Source organism: Mizuhopecten yessoensis, unplaced genomic scaffold, assembly GCF_002113885.1.
Source record: "Mizuhopecten yessoensis strain PY_sf001 unplaced genomic scaffold, ASM211388v2 scaffold5927, whole genome shotgun sequence".
In the NCBI taxonomy this organism is placed as follows: domain Eukaryota; kingdom Metazoa; phylum Mollusca; class Bivalvia; order Pectinida; family Pectinidae; genus Mizuhopecten; species Mizuhopecten yessoensis.
In genome coordinates, this window is record NW_018406293.1 from 323,130 (window position 1) to 341,138 (window position 18,009).

Genomic DNA, 18,009 nt, shown 5'->3' on the forward strand with positions numbered 1-18,009 from the left:
ATCCCCCATGACCATGTACAGATTATTATATCCCCCATGACCATGTACAGATTATTATATCCCCCATGACCATGTACAGATGATTATAACCCTCATGACCATGTGCAGATTGCTATATCCCCCCATGACCATGTACAGATTGTTATATCCCCCATGACTGTGAACAGATTATTATATCCCCCATGACCATGTACATATTACTATATCCCCCCATGACCATGTACAGATGATTAGATCCCCCATGACCATGTACAGATTATTATATCCCCCATGACCATGTGCATATTACTATATCCCCCCATGACCTTGTACATATTACTATATAACCCATGACCATGTACATATGACTATATCCCCCATGACTGTGCCCAGGTTATTATATCCCCCATGACCATGTCCAGATTGTTATATCCCCCCATGACTGTCTACAGATTATTATATCCCCCATGACCATGTCCAGATTGTTATATCCCCCCATGACCGTGAACAGATTATTATATCCCCCATTACCATGTACAGATTATTATATTCCCCATGACCATGTACATATTACTTTATCCCCCCATGACTGTGTACAGATTACTATATCCCCCCATGGCCATGTACAGATGATTAGATCACCCATGACCATGTACATATGACTATATCCCCCATGACTGTGCCCAGGTTATTATATCCCCCATGACCATGTGCATATTACTATATCCCCCCGTGACCATGTACAGATGATTAGCTCCCCCATGACCATGTACACATGATTAGATCCCCCATGACCATGTAAAGATTATTATATCCCCCATTACCATGTACAGATTATTATATCACCCATGACCATGTACAGATTGCTATATTCGGTAATCCCTGCTAGGCTCAGTCACCATTGTAACGTCAGTGACTATAGATCCCCCGTGACCATGTACATATTACTTTATCCCCCCATGACTGTGTACAGATTACTATATCCCCCCATGGCCATGTACAGATGATTAGATCCCCCATGACCATGTGCATATTACTATATCCCCCCGTGACCATGTACAGATGATTATATCCCCCATGACCATGTCCAGATTGTTATATCACCCCATGACTGTGAACAGATTATTATATCCCCCAAAACCATGTACAGATTGTTATATCCCCCCATGACCGTGAACAGATTATTATATCCCCCAAAACCATGTACAGATTGTTATATCTCCCCATGACTGTGAACAGATTATTATATCCCCCAAAACCATGTACAGATTGTTATATCCCCCCATGACCGTGAACAGATTATTATATCCCCCAAAACCATGTACAGATTGTTATATCCCCCCGATGACCAAGTACAGATTGTTATATCCCCCCGATGACCAAGTACAGATTGTTATATCCCCTAACCCCATGTACATATAACTATATCCCCCATGACTGTGTACAGATTATTATATCCCACATGACCATGTACAGATTGTTATATCCCCTCCCCTCCCCCTCCCCCTCCCCCGAAGCCCATGTTCAGATTGTTATATCCTCCCGATGACCATGTACAGATTGCTATATTCGGTAATCCCTGCTAGGCTCAGTCACCATTGTAACGTCAGTGACTATAGTGTGAGTCTGTAATCCCTGCTATGGCGACACCACCACAACAATTCATCACCTCCGTCCTTTTACACGCCCTTAACAACACAGCAGCCGGTGAAGAGGAGGAAAACAAACATTTAGTTCGGAGGTTATTTGGCAAAAATAAGTTAAATTAATCTGCAAGGATTTGTAATCACACAAAATCCCAACCTGAGGAAATTGGACATTCAGACAACAAACGGGCCTATACTGAAACCCTCGTTCACCTAAAGGGCAGTGATATTGTATGGCCTTCGATCTCCTCAGGACTGGTCCAAGACACGGCAAGTCAGTCTGTTTAACGACCATACTTAATCTCAATAGATGGATTGGAGAACAATGAGACAAACCACAGACATCTATCCGATTTCACACTTTATCTTGGATGTGTTGAATGAAATGTTGGAGATTAGCACTCACTCCACAGTGTGAATAGGGCGCGAGGGATAAACACTGGCTATAGAGTCTGCCGACAAAACAGATGACATTATAATTGATATCACTGATCCTTCTAGTGTTTTTCGTTGTGCTAATTAATGAACAGATGGACAGAAAGTATGAGAGGGATGTAAAGATTGACAAAGTTTAAGAGTCTGTTGTTGTGATTCCCCTTAATGCAGGGAATAACAACTACCATTGTTAAGGACTTTGGTATGTCCCGGCCTGGGGACAGAACCCATTGCCTTCCTCACCTGGGGAACGATCAACATAGAGGCCATAAGTGAAGAAAAAAATAAAGAATAAGAAGGATAAAGATCCCAAATATTTATTTTGGTCACTTTTGTGTCCCCAATTAGAGGACACCAAAGCAAATCCCAAATTCTAAAGGGGGATGAAGAGATTGACAAGACATATATGAGAGGAATGGATAGATTGACAGAAAGGGTGAAAGAGATGGAGAGATACACAGAAATTATAAGAGGGATGGAAAAATAGACAGAGAGTATGAGATTCATGGAGAGATTGACAGAAATTATAAGATGGATGGAAAGATTGACAGAAAGGGTGAGAGGGATGGAGAGATTGACAGAAAGGGTGAGAGGGATGGGGTGATTGACAGAAAGTATGAGGGATGGAGAGATTAATATAAAGTTTGAGAGGGATGGAGAGGTTGATATAAAGTATGAGAGGGATGGAGATATTGACAGAAAGGGTGAGAGGGACAGAGAGATTGACAGAAAATATGAGATGCATGGAAAGATAGACAGAAAGTATGAGATGCATGGAGAGATTGACAGAAAGGGTGAGAGGGATGGAGAGATTGACAGAAAGGGTGAGAGGGATGGAGAGATTGAAAGAAAGTATGAGATGCATGGAAGGATAGACAGAAAGTATGAGAGGGATGAAGAGATTGGCAGAAAGTATAAGAGGGATGGAAAGATTGACAGAAAGGGTGAGAGGGATGGAAAGATTGACAGAAAGTATGTTGGATGAAGAAATTGGCAGAAAGTATGAGATGCATGGAGAGATTGACAGAAAGGGTGAGAGGGATGGAGATTGACAGAAAGTATGAGAGGGATGGAGAGATTGACAAAAAGTATGATGATGGAGAGATTGACAGAAATTATAAGCGTGATGGACAGATTGACATGGAACATCCATCAGATGATTGGTTGAAAGTAGCTTACTGATAACACAACACGGAGTAACAAACTTCTACAATGCTGACCACAGTGACAGGTATTTCTCTTGTCCATGTTGGTCATACATAACAAAGATATTTTTTGGTTCCCTCCAGTCATGACAAATAAAAGCTAATTTTAATGTCCCCTGACCAGTTCATAACCAAATTCTTTTGTCCCTCCAGGGGTCATAACCAAGCTATTTTTCCCCGGAGAAAGGTCACAATGAGATTTTATAGTACAAAGAACATATAATACAAATTTGTAACATTTCACTTTCACATTTTTATAACTTGTAAACCACAAGTTCCTTTGAGGTATTTTCCCCCTAAGTTAAACAAAACCTAATTGTCTATAAACATATGTAGAGTATAGTAGAACTGGTTGTAACATTTTGCAAAAATTAAGATCTGTCACCTCCAAAAACAAGCCCTTCAATTATGATGTTATCTGTGTTTTTCAGAAGGAGCCAAACGACAGGTATTGTGGACTAGATGAGGAAGGCCTAGCTGGTTGACGTGGGAACAACATGTTCAGATTTATAAAGGTCTTCGTTAACCTTGGACCTGCAGCAACGCTCGGACATTACATGGAATAATTTACACACCATTACTGAAGTGAGGAGGAGTAATTGGCTGATTGCCGTTTCATTTGACAATTCCCAAACACCGTAGCTTGTCGATTTCTACACATTTATCTAGCCTGCAACTCAACTACTGGAATGGGTCACTAAGATGTTTTTCCAATCCTACAAACTCGTTCAAGTGCTTGAATTTTAGGAATTATTAGATTTGATCTTTGCTAATGTTTCATATGGATGTATAGTTGTAACAACCTGTGATACTCTGTGTGACTGATTGATAAGTCCTGAAATTCCCAATTTAAAAAAATATCACCAGACCAAATAAAAAATAAATAGTTGATTGGATGCTCAAGCAAATGTCCACAAGATAAAAACACATACTCCTATTTTGGACGAAGCTAGCGACCCAAAAAATGAACTGTACAGAATTATTTATTCATCTAAACTTCACACCGAGGACACAAAATGAGACGGTCTCGCCTGAGATGGTCACACTACAGCTGATGAAGTACTATCTGTATGATATAGTTATCCCCCTTGTCTGTGCCTTCGGCTTCGTCGGCAATATTCTAAATGTCGTCATTTTCACAAAGAAAAAGAACAACAAGATTCTGGATGAGGTAGAGTACTGTACCACCATATGTCTGGTGGCACTGGCTGTATCAGACATGATGTTTTGCCTGTGTACCTTTCCGAACGCATTCCTACCCGAGCGAGTGAGCTTCCACCGATCCGAGTTTATGCTATTCTATAAGATGTACAGTATCGCTGTGATCAGTACATTCATCCTAAGTAGCACTCTCCTCACTGTGCTTACTGCATTCATGCGCTACCTAGCGATCTGTCATCCATTCCGTTCCCGTCAATTTATTTCTGTGAAAATAACGGGTATGGCCATTATTGTGGTAGGAGTGACTTCTGTCGGATTTAACATTCCTTCCCTTTGGAGGTTTAAGCAGGAAAATTTGCCATGCTTCGTTTCGGAGGAATATGTAACAACCACACGAGGGGACTTATTTAACAACATCAATTTTGTTTACGCTCACAAACTTCTGTGGGCCATACTAGGAAATTTCCTACCACTGGCTATTTTGTTATATTGTAACATATGCCTAATCAGGGCCTTACACCAGAGCAAACAGCTGCGACTGCTTCACAGTCGTGACGATACAACGTGTTTGTCAGCTCACCGGCGAATCAACATCACCCTCATCACTATCATCATATTCTTCTTCATTCTTGTTGCCCCGAGCGAGATCACAAAATTCTTCTTTTATATCATTAAAGAGTACCAGAGAGACAGACATACCTACAAAATGGTATCCATGGTTACCAACACCTTACAGACCATTAACTTTTCGGTCAATTTCATCCTTTATTACGTTATCATAGCACCATTCCGCAAAACTCTCCATGAGTTTGTATGTGCACTTTCACGTCCTCGTCGGAGTACAGAAACTCGGGAACACACATCTAACAGTGGCAAACAAACCATTATGCTTCTGTCAGTCAAGGAGCAGCAGCAGAATTGTATATAATAACTTCAACCAACCTTTCTCATGGGTAGTCGCTACTTAAGAATTAAAGTGATTTCTACTACAGAGTAATCAGGCATCGAATACAAAATGTATGAAGCAACCTCTTCATAATAATAACATCTACATTACTGTGGCAGTGTTATAGGGTCACTATAGTAGTGTTATACAGTTACTATAGTAGTGTTGTACAGTTACTATAGCAGTGTTATACAGTTACTATAGCTGTGTTATACAGTCGCTATAGTAGTGTTATACAGTTACTATAGTAGTGTTATACAGGTACTATAGTAGTGTTATACAGTTACTATAGTAGTGTTGTACAGTTACTATAGTAGTGTTGTACAGTTACTATAGCAGTGTTATACAGTTACTATAGTAGTGTTATACAGGTACTATAGTAGTGTTATACAGTTACTATAGTAGTGTTGTACAGTTACTATAGTAGTGTTGTACAGTTACTATAGTAGTGTTGTACAGTTACTATAGTAGTGTTGTACAGTTACTATAGTAGTGTTGTACAGTTACTATAGCAGTGTTATACAGTTACTATAGCTGTGTTATACAGTCACTATAGTAGTGTTATACAGTTACTATAGCTGTGATATACAGTTACTGGAGCTGTGTTATACAGTTACTATAGTAGTGTTATACTGTTACTATAGTAGTGTTATACAGTCACTATAGTAGTGTTATACAGTTTCTATAGCTGTGTTATACAGTTACTATAGCTGTGGTATACAGTTACTATAGTAGTGTTATCCAGTTACTATAGTAGTGTTGTACAGTTACTATAGTAGTGTTGTACAGTTACTATAGTAGTGTTGTACAGTTACTATAGTAGTGTTGTACAGTTACTATAGCAGTGTTATACAGTTACTATAGTAGTGTTATACAGGTACTATAGTAGTGTTATACAGTTACTATAGTAGTGTTATACAGTTACTATAGTAGTGTTGTACAGTTACTATAGCAGTGTTATACAGTTACTATAGTAGTGTTATACAGGTACTATAGTAGTGTTATACAGTTACTATAGTAGTGTTATACAGGTACTATAGTAGTGTTATACAGTTACTATAGTAGTGTTATACAGTTACTATAGTAGTGTTATACAGTCACTATAGTAGTGTTATACAGTCACTATAGCTGTGTTATACAGTCACTACAGCTGTGGTATACAGTTACTATAGTAGTGTTATACAGTTACTATAGCTGTGGTATACAGTTACTATAGTAGTGTTATCCAGTTACTATAGTAGTGTTGTACAGTTACTATAGTAGTGTTGTACAGTTACTATAGTAGTGTTGTACAGTTACTATAGTAGTGTTGTACAGTTACTATAGCAGTGTTATACAGTTACTATAGCTATGTTATACAGTTACTATAGCTGTGTTATACAGTCACTATAGTAGTGTTATACAGTTACTATAGCTGTGGTATACAGTTACTATAGTAGTGTTATACAGTTACTATAGCTGTGTTATTCAGTTACTATAGCTGTGTTATACAGTTACTATAGATGTGTTATACAGTTACTATAGCTGTGTTATACAGTTACTATAGCCGTGTTATACAGTTACTATAGCTGTGTTATTCAGTTACTATAGCTGTGTTATACAGTTACTATAGCTGTGTTATACAGTCACTATAGCTGTGTTATACAGTTACTATAGCTGTGGTATACAGTTACTATAGCTGTGTTATACAGTCACTATAGTAGTGTTATACAGTTACTATAGCTGTGTTATACAGTCACTATTGCTGTGTTATACAGTCACTATATCTGTGTTATACAGTCACTATATCTGTGTTATACAGTTACTATAGTAGTGTTATACAGTTACTATAGCTGTGATATACAGATACTATAGCTGTGTTATACAGTTACTATATCTGTGTTATACAGTTACTATAGCTGTGTTATACCGTTACTATAGCTGTGATATACAGTCACTATAGCTGTGTAATACAGTTACTATAGTAGTGTTATACAGTTACCATAGCAGTGTTATACAGTTACTATAGCTGTGTGTGTTATACAGTTACTATAGTAGTGTTATACAGTCACTATAGTAGTGTTATACAGTTCCTATAGCTGTGTTATACAGTCACTATAGTAGTAATATACAGTTACTATAGCTGTGTTATACAGTTTCTATAGCCGTGTTATACAGTTACTGTAGCTGTGGTATACAGTTACTATAGTAGTGTTATACAGTTACTATAGCAGTGTTATACAGTAACTATAGCTGTGTTATACAGTTATTATAGCTGTGGTATACAGTTACTATAGTAGTGTTATACAGTTACCATAGCAGTGTTATACAGTTACTATAGCTGTGTTATACGGTTACTACAGCAGTGTTATACAGTTACTATAGCAGTGTTATACAGTTACTATAGTAGTGTTATACAGTCACTATAGTAGTGTTATACAGTTACTATAGCAGTGTTATACAGTAACTATAGCTGTGTTATACAGTTATTATAGCTGTGGTATACAGTTACTATAGTAGTGATATACAGTTACTAAAGCTGTGTTATACAGTTACTATAGCTGTGTCATACAGTTACTATAGCAGTGTTATACAGTTACGATAGCTGTGTTATACAGTTACTATAGCTGTTTTATACAGTTACTATAGCTGTGTTATACACTTAAACAGTTTCTGGACATTATCATAATTTGTGTGTTTCTCAAAAAATGTTCAATGTTTCATGCTTAGCGACCTGAACTTTGAAACACAAATAGGCAATGACGTTAATAAAATCTGAATTCACTAGCAACAAATGACTCTTCTACGAAAAAGTCCAAACATAAAGATATCAACATGACATCAGTAAACATTTCACTTCAACATTGTAAGTTTATAGATATATATAATACATGTACATATTACATAATTTATTATAAAATTATCATCACTTATATTTACAGAAGTTGTTCCCTTCGTAGAATTGACACTGTAGAGTATAGTAGAATTGTCACTGTAGAGAATTGACATTGTAGAGTATAGTAGAATTTAGAATTGACAATACAGTTACTATAGCTGTGTTATACAGTCACTATTGCTGTGTTATACAGTAACTATATCTGTGTTATACAGTCACTATATCTGTGTTATACAGTTACTATAGTAGTGTTATAGTCACTATAGCTGTGTTATACAGTTACTATAGTAGTATACAGTTACTATAGCTGTGTTATACAGTTACTATATCTGTGTTATACAGTTACTATAGCTGTGTTATACGGTTACTACAGCAGTGTTATACAGTTACTATAGCAGTGTTATACAGTAACTATAGCTGTGTTATACAGTTATTATAGCTGTGGTATACAGTTACTATAGTAGTGTTATACAGTCACTATAGTAGTGATATACAGTTACTATAGCTGTGTTATACAGATACTGTAGCTGTGTTATACAGTTACTATAGTAGTATACAGTTACTATAGCTGTGTTATACAGTCACTATAGTAGTGTTATACAGTTCCTATAGCTGTGTTATACAGTCACTATAGTAGTAATATACAGTTACTATAGCTGTGTTATACAGTTTCTATAGCCGTGTTATACAGTTACTGTAGCTGTGGTATACAGTTACTATAGTAGTGTTATACAGTCACTATAGTAGTGTTATACAGTTCCTATAGCTGTGTTATACAGTCACTATAGTAGTAATATACAGTTACTATAGCTGTGTTATACAGTTTCTATAGCCGTGTTATACAGTTACTGTAGCTGTGGTATACAGTTACTATAGTAGTGTTATACAGTTACTATAGTAGTATTATACAGTCACTATAGTAGTGTTATACAGTTCCTATAGCTGTGTTATACAGTCACTATAGTAGTGATATACAGTTACTATAGCTGTGTTATACAGTCACTATTGCTGTGTTATACAGTCACTATATCTGTGTTATCCAGTTACTATAGTAGTGTTATACAGTTACCATAGCAGTGTTATACAGTTACTATAGCTGTGATATACAGTTACTATAGTAGTGTTATACATTTACTATAGTAGTGTTATACAGTTACTATAGTAGTGATATACAGTTACTATAGCTGTGTTATACAGATACTATAGCTGTGTTATACAGTTACTATATCTGTGTTATACAGTTACTATAGTAGTGTTATACAGTTACCATAGCAGTGTTATACAGTTACTATAGCTGTGTGTGTTATACAGTTACTATAGTAGTGTTATAGTCACTATAGCTGTGTTATACAGTTACTATAGCAGTGTTATACAGTTACTGTAGCTGTGTTATACAGTTACTATAGCTGTAGTATACAGTTACTATAGTAGTGTTATACAGTCACTATAGCTGTGTTATTCAGTTACTATAGCTGTGGTATACAGTTACTAAAGCTGAGTTATACAGTTACTATAGCTGTGTTATACAGATACTATAGCTGTGTTATACAGTTACTATAGCAGTGTTATACAGTAACTATAGCTGTGTTATACAGTTACTATAGGTGTGGTATACAGTTACTATGTAGTGTTATACAGTTACTATAGCTGTGTTATTCAGATACTATAGCTGTGTTATACAGTTACTATATCTGTGTTATACAGTTACTATAGTAGTGTTATACAGTCACTATAGTAGTGATATACAGTTACTATAGCTGTGTTATACAGATACTATAGCTGTGTTATACAGTTACTATAGCTGTGTTATACACTTAAACAGTTTCTGGACATTATCATAATTTGTGTGTTTCTCAAAAAATGTTCAATGTTTCATGCTTAGCGACCTGAACTTTGAAATACAAATAGGCAATGACGATAATAAAATCTGAATTCACTAGCAACAAATGCCTCTTCTACGAAAAAGTCCAAACATAAAGATATCAACATGACATCAGTAAACATTTCACTTCAACATTGTAAGTTTATAGATATATATAATACATGTACATATTACATAATTTATTATAAAATTATCATCACTTATATTTACAGAAGTTGTTCCCTTCGTAGAATTGACACTGTAGAGTATAGTAGAATTGACACTGTAGAGTATAGTAGAATTGACATTGTAGAGTATAGTAGAATTTAGAATTGACATTGTAGAGTATAGTAGAATTGACACTGTAAAGTATAGTAGAATTGATACTGTAGAGTATAGTAGAATTGACACTGTAGAGTATAGTAGAATTGTCACTGTAGAGAATTGACATTGTAGAGTATAGTAGAATTGACACTGTAGAGTATAGTAGAATTGACATTGTAGAATATCATAGCATTATCACTGTATAGGGTAGAACATGTTACTGTAAGTTGTAAACTTTTACACTTTGTATAGAATACATTCATTGTTATAAACAATCAAGTTATTCTAAATCACAGTAAAATTTTGATAAACAAAATTAATGGAGAAAACATAAATTGGACATAATTTTAAGGCAATATATTGCCTTAACTCTAACAGATATATCTATGGTAGCATGTAACCTTAACTCTAGCACAAGACCTTGACCTCTGATGGATTTAAAAAAAAAATGTTTTGAAAATGTTCAAGTCAGATTTATTAGATTCCTTTCTCCAGAAAATATTTGCTTTAGATAATAAAATTAAAATGCATCAATCTGGTTTCCTATTTTCTTTTGTTAACAATATAAGCAAATAAAGCAAGTAATAATGTGAGATTAGTAAATATTGTGAGATAAATGAGTAATTGTACATGTCAGACTCAGACACCAGTTGCCGGAGGACTGTCAGAGGAAAACAGAACAACTTTCTATTTTACAGAACCTGTCTTTACTGACATCAAAGGAGACTGGGTCATTTGGTCTGATATGACAGTATATCACTGTCTTTACTGACATCAAAGCAGACTGGGTCATTTGGTCTGATATGACAGTATATCAGTTAACCTGTCTTTACTGACATCACAGGAGACTGGATCATTTGGTCAGATAAGACAGTATATCAGTTAACCTGTCATAACTGACATCAAAGGAAACTGGAGCATTTGGTCAGATAAGACAGTATATCAGTTAACTTGCCTTTACTGACATCAAAGGAGACTTGATGATTTGGTCAGATAAGACAGAATATAAGTTAACCTGTCTTTACCGACATTAAAGGAGACTGGATCATTTGGTCAGATAAGACAGTGTATCAGTTAACCTGTCTTAAATAACATCAAAGGAGACTGGGTCATTTGGTCAGATAAGACAGTATATCAGTTAACCTGTCTTTACTGACATCAAAGGAGACTGAATCATTTGGTCAGATAAGACAGTGTATCAGTTAACCTGTCTTTACTGACATCAATGGAGACTGGATCATTTGGTCTATGACAGTATATTAGTTAACCTGTCTTTACTGACATCAAAGGAGACTGGATCATTTGGTCAGATAAGACAGTGTATCAGTTAACCTGTCTTTACTGACTTCAAAGGAGACTGGATCATTTGGTCAGATAAGACAGTATATCAGTTAACCTGATGTTATTTACATCAAAGGAGACTGGAGCATTTGGTCAGATAAGACAGTGTATCAGTTAACCTGATGTTATTTACATCAAAGGAGACTGGATCATTTGGTCAGATAAGACAGAATATCAGTCAACCTGATGTTATTTACATCAAAGGAGACTGGATCATTTGGTCAGATAAGACAGTATATCAGTTAACCTGTCTTTACTGACATCAAAGGAGACTGGATCATTTGGTCAGATAAGGCAGTGTATCAGTTAACCTGATGTTATTTACATCAAAGGAGACTGGATAATTTGGTCAGATAAAACAGTTTATCAGTTCACCTGATGTTATTTACATCAAAGGAGACTGGATCATTTGGTCAGGTAAGACAGTGTATCATTTAACCTGATGTTATTTACATCAAAGGAGACTGGATAATTTGGTCCGATAAAACAGTTTATCAGTTCACCTGATGTTATTTACATCAAAGGAGACTGGATCATTTGGTCAGAAAAAACAGTGTATGAGTCAATGTCTTCACTTGGAATTTATTGATATAAAAATATTTGCTAAGATAAAGAAAAAAATGTTCTGTGAAGTCAGGTATCTGCAAATACAAGCATCGTAAGGCAGGTGTTTGTTTAAATCAGAAGTCTGAAAAGTTGGGTGGCCAGAAAATCTGAAGTTTCAAAGTATTTCCAAAACAACAGAGAAAAGATTTCCTAGATAAAATGCTGTGTATGTTTCTGTGTCCTTGACGTCGCATCGTCAGTTTCTTGTGTTTGATGTGAGGCTATTACAGGTCTGTTACCCTGATACCCTGTAATACCATACAATCACATTACATTCACGCTTTCTGAATCCTCCTGTCGACACTTACCAGTTGTAATTAACTTGTTACCATGGTTTCCAAACATTTTATGGAAGACAACTCTGAATTAATTTATCACCAAGAACACAGTTACGGAGCCATAGAGACACAAAAACCCTTCCCTTTGTACTATTTATGGGTTTCCCCTACAGAACATCACGCCTACAGACAATGATCTTCGATAAATAATCTTATATCTTACGTCAAGTTTTTTAGATACCAAAATGTACAGCTTTTCATAAGGAGTCATTTTGGAGAGTTTGACAAAACGTAACTCTTTTCAATAGTTTTCTGCATCAAATTTCTTTGTAAGGGTTTAAATTATGAGAAAAAATTATCTGAAAAAAAATGTCCACACCGAACTCATTTCTAGAGAATTCTCAATGTAAGAATTTTCTCAGCTTAAGTGATTCTAACTTAATAGTTCCAATCATCGGTAGCTTGGAACTTTACAACACATGTAACAATTCAGCAAATATAACATCTTGGGATCTTGGTTTAGTCAAGGTTATTTATCACCTATTTGTTCTTAGAATTAGAATGTTAATTTTTAATTTTAGATCCGTTTTGGAATCTAGTTTTAGATACAAATGTATTGTCTGAATGCATCATTACAAGAAATGACTATACAATTTTCAGTAGTCTAATAACAGAAAAAATAGTCTTGTGCGGGGAGGATTCATTTAGGAGTGCCTTGGTAGGGGGATCGGGTGAGGTCCAGGGCAGGGCCTTGCTAGGGGGATCGGGTATGGTCAAGGACAGGGCCTTGCTAGGGGGATCGGGTGAGGTCCAGGACAGGGCCTTCCTAGGGGAATCGGGGGTGGTCCAGGGCAGGGCCTTGCTAGGGGGATCGGGTATGGTCAAGGACAGGGCCTTGCTAGGGGGATCGGGTGAGGTCCAGGACAGGGCCTTCCTAGGGGAATCGGGTGTGGTCCAGGGCAGGGCCTTGCTAGGGGAATCGGGTGTGGTCCAGGGCAGGGCTTTGCTAGGGGGATCGGGTATGGTCAAGGACAGGGCCTTGCTAGGGGGATCGGGGGAGGTCCAGGACAGTGCCTTGCTAGGGGAATCGAGTGGGTTCAAGGCAGGTCCTTGCTAGGGGAATCGGGTGTGGTCCAGGGCAGGGCTTTGCTAGGGGGATCGGGTATGGTCAAGGACAGGGCCTTGCTAGGGGGATCGGGGGAGGTCCAGGACAGTGCCTTGCTAGGGGAATCGAGAGGGTTCAAGGCAGGGCCTTGCTAGGGGAATCGGGCGTGGTCCAGGGCAGGGCCTTGCTAGGGGGAGCGGGTATGGTCAAGGACAGGGCCTTGTCGGGGGATAGGGTATGGTCCAGGACAGTGCATTAGTGGGTCATAGGGTATGGTCCAGGACAGGGCCTTTGTAGGGGGGTTGGGTATGGTCCAGGACAGGGCCTTGGTAGGGGGATTGGGGATGGTCCAGGACAGGCCTTGCTAGAGGGATCGGGTATGGTCCAGGACAGGGCCTTTGTAGGGGGGTTGGGTATGGTCCAGGACAGGGCCTTGGTAGGGGGATTGGGTATGGTCCAGGACAGGGCCTTGCTAGGGGGATCGGGTGAGGTCCAGGACAGTGCCTTGCTAGGGGAATCGAGTGGGTTCAAGGCAGGGCCTTGCTAGGGGAATCGGGTGTGGTCCAGGGCAGGGCCTTGCTAGGGGGATCGGGTATGGTCAAGGACAGGGCCTTGTCGGGGGATAGGGTATGGTCCAGGACAGGGCATTGGTGGGGGATAGGGTATGGTCCAGGACAGGGCCTTTGTAGAGGGGTTGGGTATGGTCCAGGACAGGCCTTGGTAGGGGGATCGGGTATGGTCCAGGACAGGGCCTTGGTAGGGGGATCGGGTATGGTCCAGGATAGGGCATTTGTAGGGGGATCAGGTATGGTCCAGGACAGGGCATTGGTAGGGGGATCAGGTATGGTCCAGGACAGGGCATTGGTAGGGGGATCGGGTATGGTCCAGGACAGGGCCTTGGTAGGGGGATCGGGTATGGTCCAGGACAGGGCCTTGGAAGGGGGATTGGGTATGGTCCAAGGAAGGGCCTTTGTAGGGGGATCAGGTATGGTCCAGGACAGGGCATTGGTAGGGGGATCGGGTATGGTCCAGGACAGGGCCTTGGTAGGGGGATCGGGTATGGTCCAGGACAGGGCCTTTCTAGAGGGATCGGGTATGGTCCAGGACAGGGCCTTGGAAGGGGGATTGGGTATGGTCCAAGGAAGGGCCTTGGTAGGGGGATCAGATATGGTCCAGGACAGGGCATTGGTAGGGGGATCGGGTATGGTCCAGGAAAGGGCCTTGGTAGGGGGATCCGGTATGGTCCAGGACAGGGCCTTGGAAGGGGGATTGGGTATGGTCCAAGGCAGGGCCTTGGTAGGGGGATCGGGTGAGGTCCAGGACAGGGCCTTCCTAGGGGAATCGGGTGTGGTCCAGGGCAGGGCCTTGGTAGGGGGATCAGATATGGTCCTGGACAGGGCATTGGTAGGGGGATAGGGTATGGTCCAGGACAGGGCCTTGGGAGGGGGATTGGGTACGGTCCAAGGAAGGGCCTTGGTAGGGGGACCAGATATGGTCCAGGACAGGGCATGGGTAGGGGGATCGGGTATGGTCCAGGGAAGGGCATTGGTAGGGGGATCAGATATGGTCCAGGACAGGGCCTTGGTAGGGGGATCGGGTATGGTCCAGGACAGGGCCTTGGTAAGGGGATCGGGTATGGTCCAGAACAGGGCAACCAACAGTGACCTTGGCCTTGACATTGGAACCCTGAAACACAACATTGTTTGAAGTATACTCATACTTGACCTTTGCATAAAGTTTGACCAAAATCTGTCAAAAGAATGAAGTTGCTAAGTGTTTACATTGAATCGGGACGGTACGGGACAGAACGGACATGGGCAACACTAATATGCCCCCCCCCCCCTATTTTATGGAGGGTTGTACCTTTGTATAAAGTTTGACTAAAATCTGTCATAGAATGAAGTTGCTAGGTGTTTATATTGAATCGGAACAGGACGTGACAGGACCTGACGGAACACGGCGAAGGGAATAAAGAATCAGAGGGAGTACTGAGTTTGTCATCAGAGGGAGTCTAGAGTTTGTCATCAGAGGGAGTATAGACTTTGTCATCAGAGGGTGTACAGAGTTTGTCATCAGAGGGAGTATAGAGTTTGTCATCAGAGGGTGTACAGAGTTTGTCATCAGAGGGTGTACAGAGTTTGTCATCAGAGGGAGTACAGAGTTTGTCATCAGAGGGAGTACAGAGTTTGTCATCAGAGGGAGTACAGAGTTTGTCATCAGAGGGAGTACAGAGTTTGTCATCAGAGGGAGTACAGAGTTTGTCATCAGAGGGAGTACAGAGTTTGTCATCAGAGGGAGTACAGAGTTTGTCATCAGAGGGAGTACAGAGTTTGTCATCAGAGGGAGTACAGAGTTTGTCATCAGAGGGAGTACAGAGTTTGTCATCAGAGGGAGTACAGAGTTTGTCATCAGAGGGAGTACAGAGTTTGTCATCAGAGGGAGTACAGAGTTTGTCATCAGAGGGAGTACAGAGTTTGTCATCAGAGGGAGTACAGAGTTTGTCATCAGAGGGAGTACAGAGTTTGTCATCAGAGGGAGTACAGAGTTTGTCATCAGAGGGAGTACAGAGTTTGTCATCAGAGGGAGTACAGAGTTTGTCATCAGAGGGAGTACAGAGTTTGTCATCAGAGGGAGTACAGAGTTTGTCATCAGAGGGAGTACAGAGTTTGTCATCAGAGGGAGTACAGAGTTTGTCATCAGAGGGAGTACAGAGTTTGTCATCAGAGGGAGTACAGAGTTTGTCATCAGAGGGAGTACAGAGTTTGTCATCAGAGGGAGTACAGAGTTTGTCATCAGAGGGAGTACAGAGTTTGTCATCAGAGGGAGTACAGAGTTTGTCATCAGAGGGAGTACAGAGTTTGTCATCAGAGGGAGTACAGAGTTTGTCATCAGAGGGAGTACAGAGTTTGTCATCAGAGGGAGTACAGAGTTTGTCATCAGAGGGAGTACAGAGTTTGTCATCAGAGGGAGTACAGAGTTTGTCATCAGAGGGAGTACAGAGTTTGTCATCAGAGGGAGTACAGAGTTTGTCATCAGAGGGAGTACAGAGTTTGTCATCAGAGGGAGTACAGAGTTTGTCATCAGAGGGAGTACAGAGTTTGTCATCAGAGGGAGTACAGAGTTTGTCATCAGAGGGAGTACAGAGTTTGTCATCAGAGGGAGTACAGAGTTTGTCATCAGAGGGAGTACAGAGTTTGTCATCAGAGGGAGTACAGAGTTTGTCATCAGAGGGAGTACAGAGTTTGTCATCAGAGGGAGTACAGAGTTTGTCATCAGAGGGAGTACAGAGTTTGTCATCAGAGGGAGTACAGAGTTTGTCATCAGAGGGAGTACAGAGTTTGTCATCAGAGGGAGTACAGAGTTTGTCATCAGAGGGAGTACAGAGTTTGTCATCAGAGGGAGTACAGAGTTTGTCATCAGAGGGAGTACAGAGTTTGTCATCAGAGGGAGTACAGAGTTTGTCATCAGAGGGAGTATAGAGTTTGTCATCAGAGGGAGTATAGAGTTTGTCATCAGAGGGAGTATAGAGTTTGTCATCAGAGGGAGTATAGAGTTTGTCATAAGAGGGAATACTGAGTTTGTCATCAGAGGGAGAACAGAGTTTGTTATTAGAGGGAGTACAGAGTTTTTATCAGAGGGATTACAGAGTTTGTCATCTGAGGGAGAACAGAGTTTATTATCAGAGGGAGTACAGAGTATGTTATCAGAGGGTGTATATGTGTAGGACATATGTGGCGATTATTCAACTTGATCATGATAAAAATTATCACAAAAGGCCTCATCATCTATTCATTGCTTCTGTGCTCAATATCCCGATGTAACCCTGTAACCTTGTAACCCTGTAAATAATCCTTATTACTGAATCAATTCACATATAACTATAACACCACCAATAATACTAAAGACAGACACTCCATGACTTCCCTACCACCGCTTCTGGAGCTTCTTCCGTCTCCTACGCGTAATTACGCCGCACTGAACTTCCTGCGGTGTACTAAAGGACATGAAGCCCATTACGCCTGTTCACTTCTTACAGGTTTTTCTCCCCGTCATTGAACCAAAATTAAGTAACATTTCCAATCAGTTTATATTTCTAACTTTATCCCAATTCAAGCAGATTACGATTTTCAATTTGGGCAATTCCTTGACACTACACCTCTGTGACAGAAAAAACGCCTTTAGCATACTCTCGTAGAGGCAGTATACAGCCTTAACAACAGAGGCAGTATACAGCCTTGACAACAGAG

At 39.8% G+C, this 18,009-nt stretch overlaps 2 protein-coding genes across 2 annotated transcripts in view; one reads left to right on the forward strand and one right to left on the reverse strand.

Moving 5' to 3' along the window:
• LOC110451305 (CD109 antigen-like) overlaps positions 1–18,009 on the reverse strand; it is a gene marked incomplete at its 5' end in the record, with an annotated part of 299,728 nt that overhangs the window by 247,767 nt on the left and 33,952 nt on the right. The gene's annotated exons all lie outside the window — the stretch shown is intronic.
• On the forward strand, positions 4,278–5,407 carry LOC110451307 (lysophosphatidic acid receptor 6-like). The gene has a single exon (XM_021499238.1). It carries the CDS (start codon positions 4,302–4,304, stop codon positions 5,352–5,354), a length of 1,053 nt encoding a protein of 350 aa, XP_021354913.1. The 5' UTR covers positions 4,278–4,301; the 3' UTR covers positions 5,355–5,407.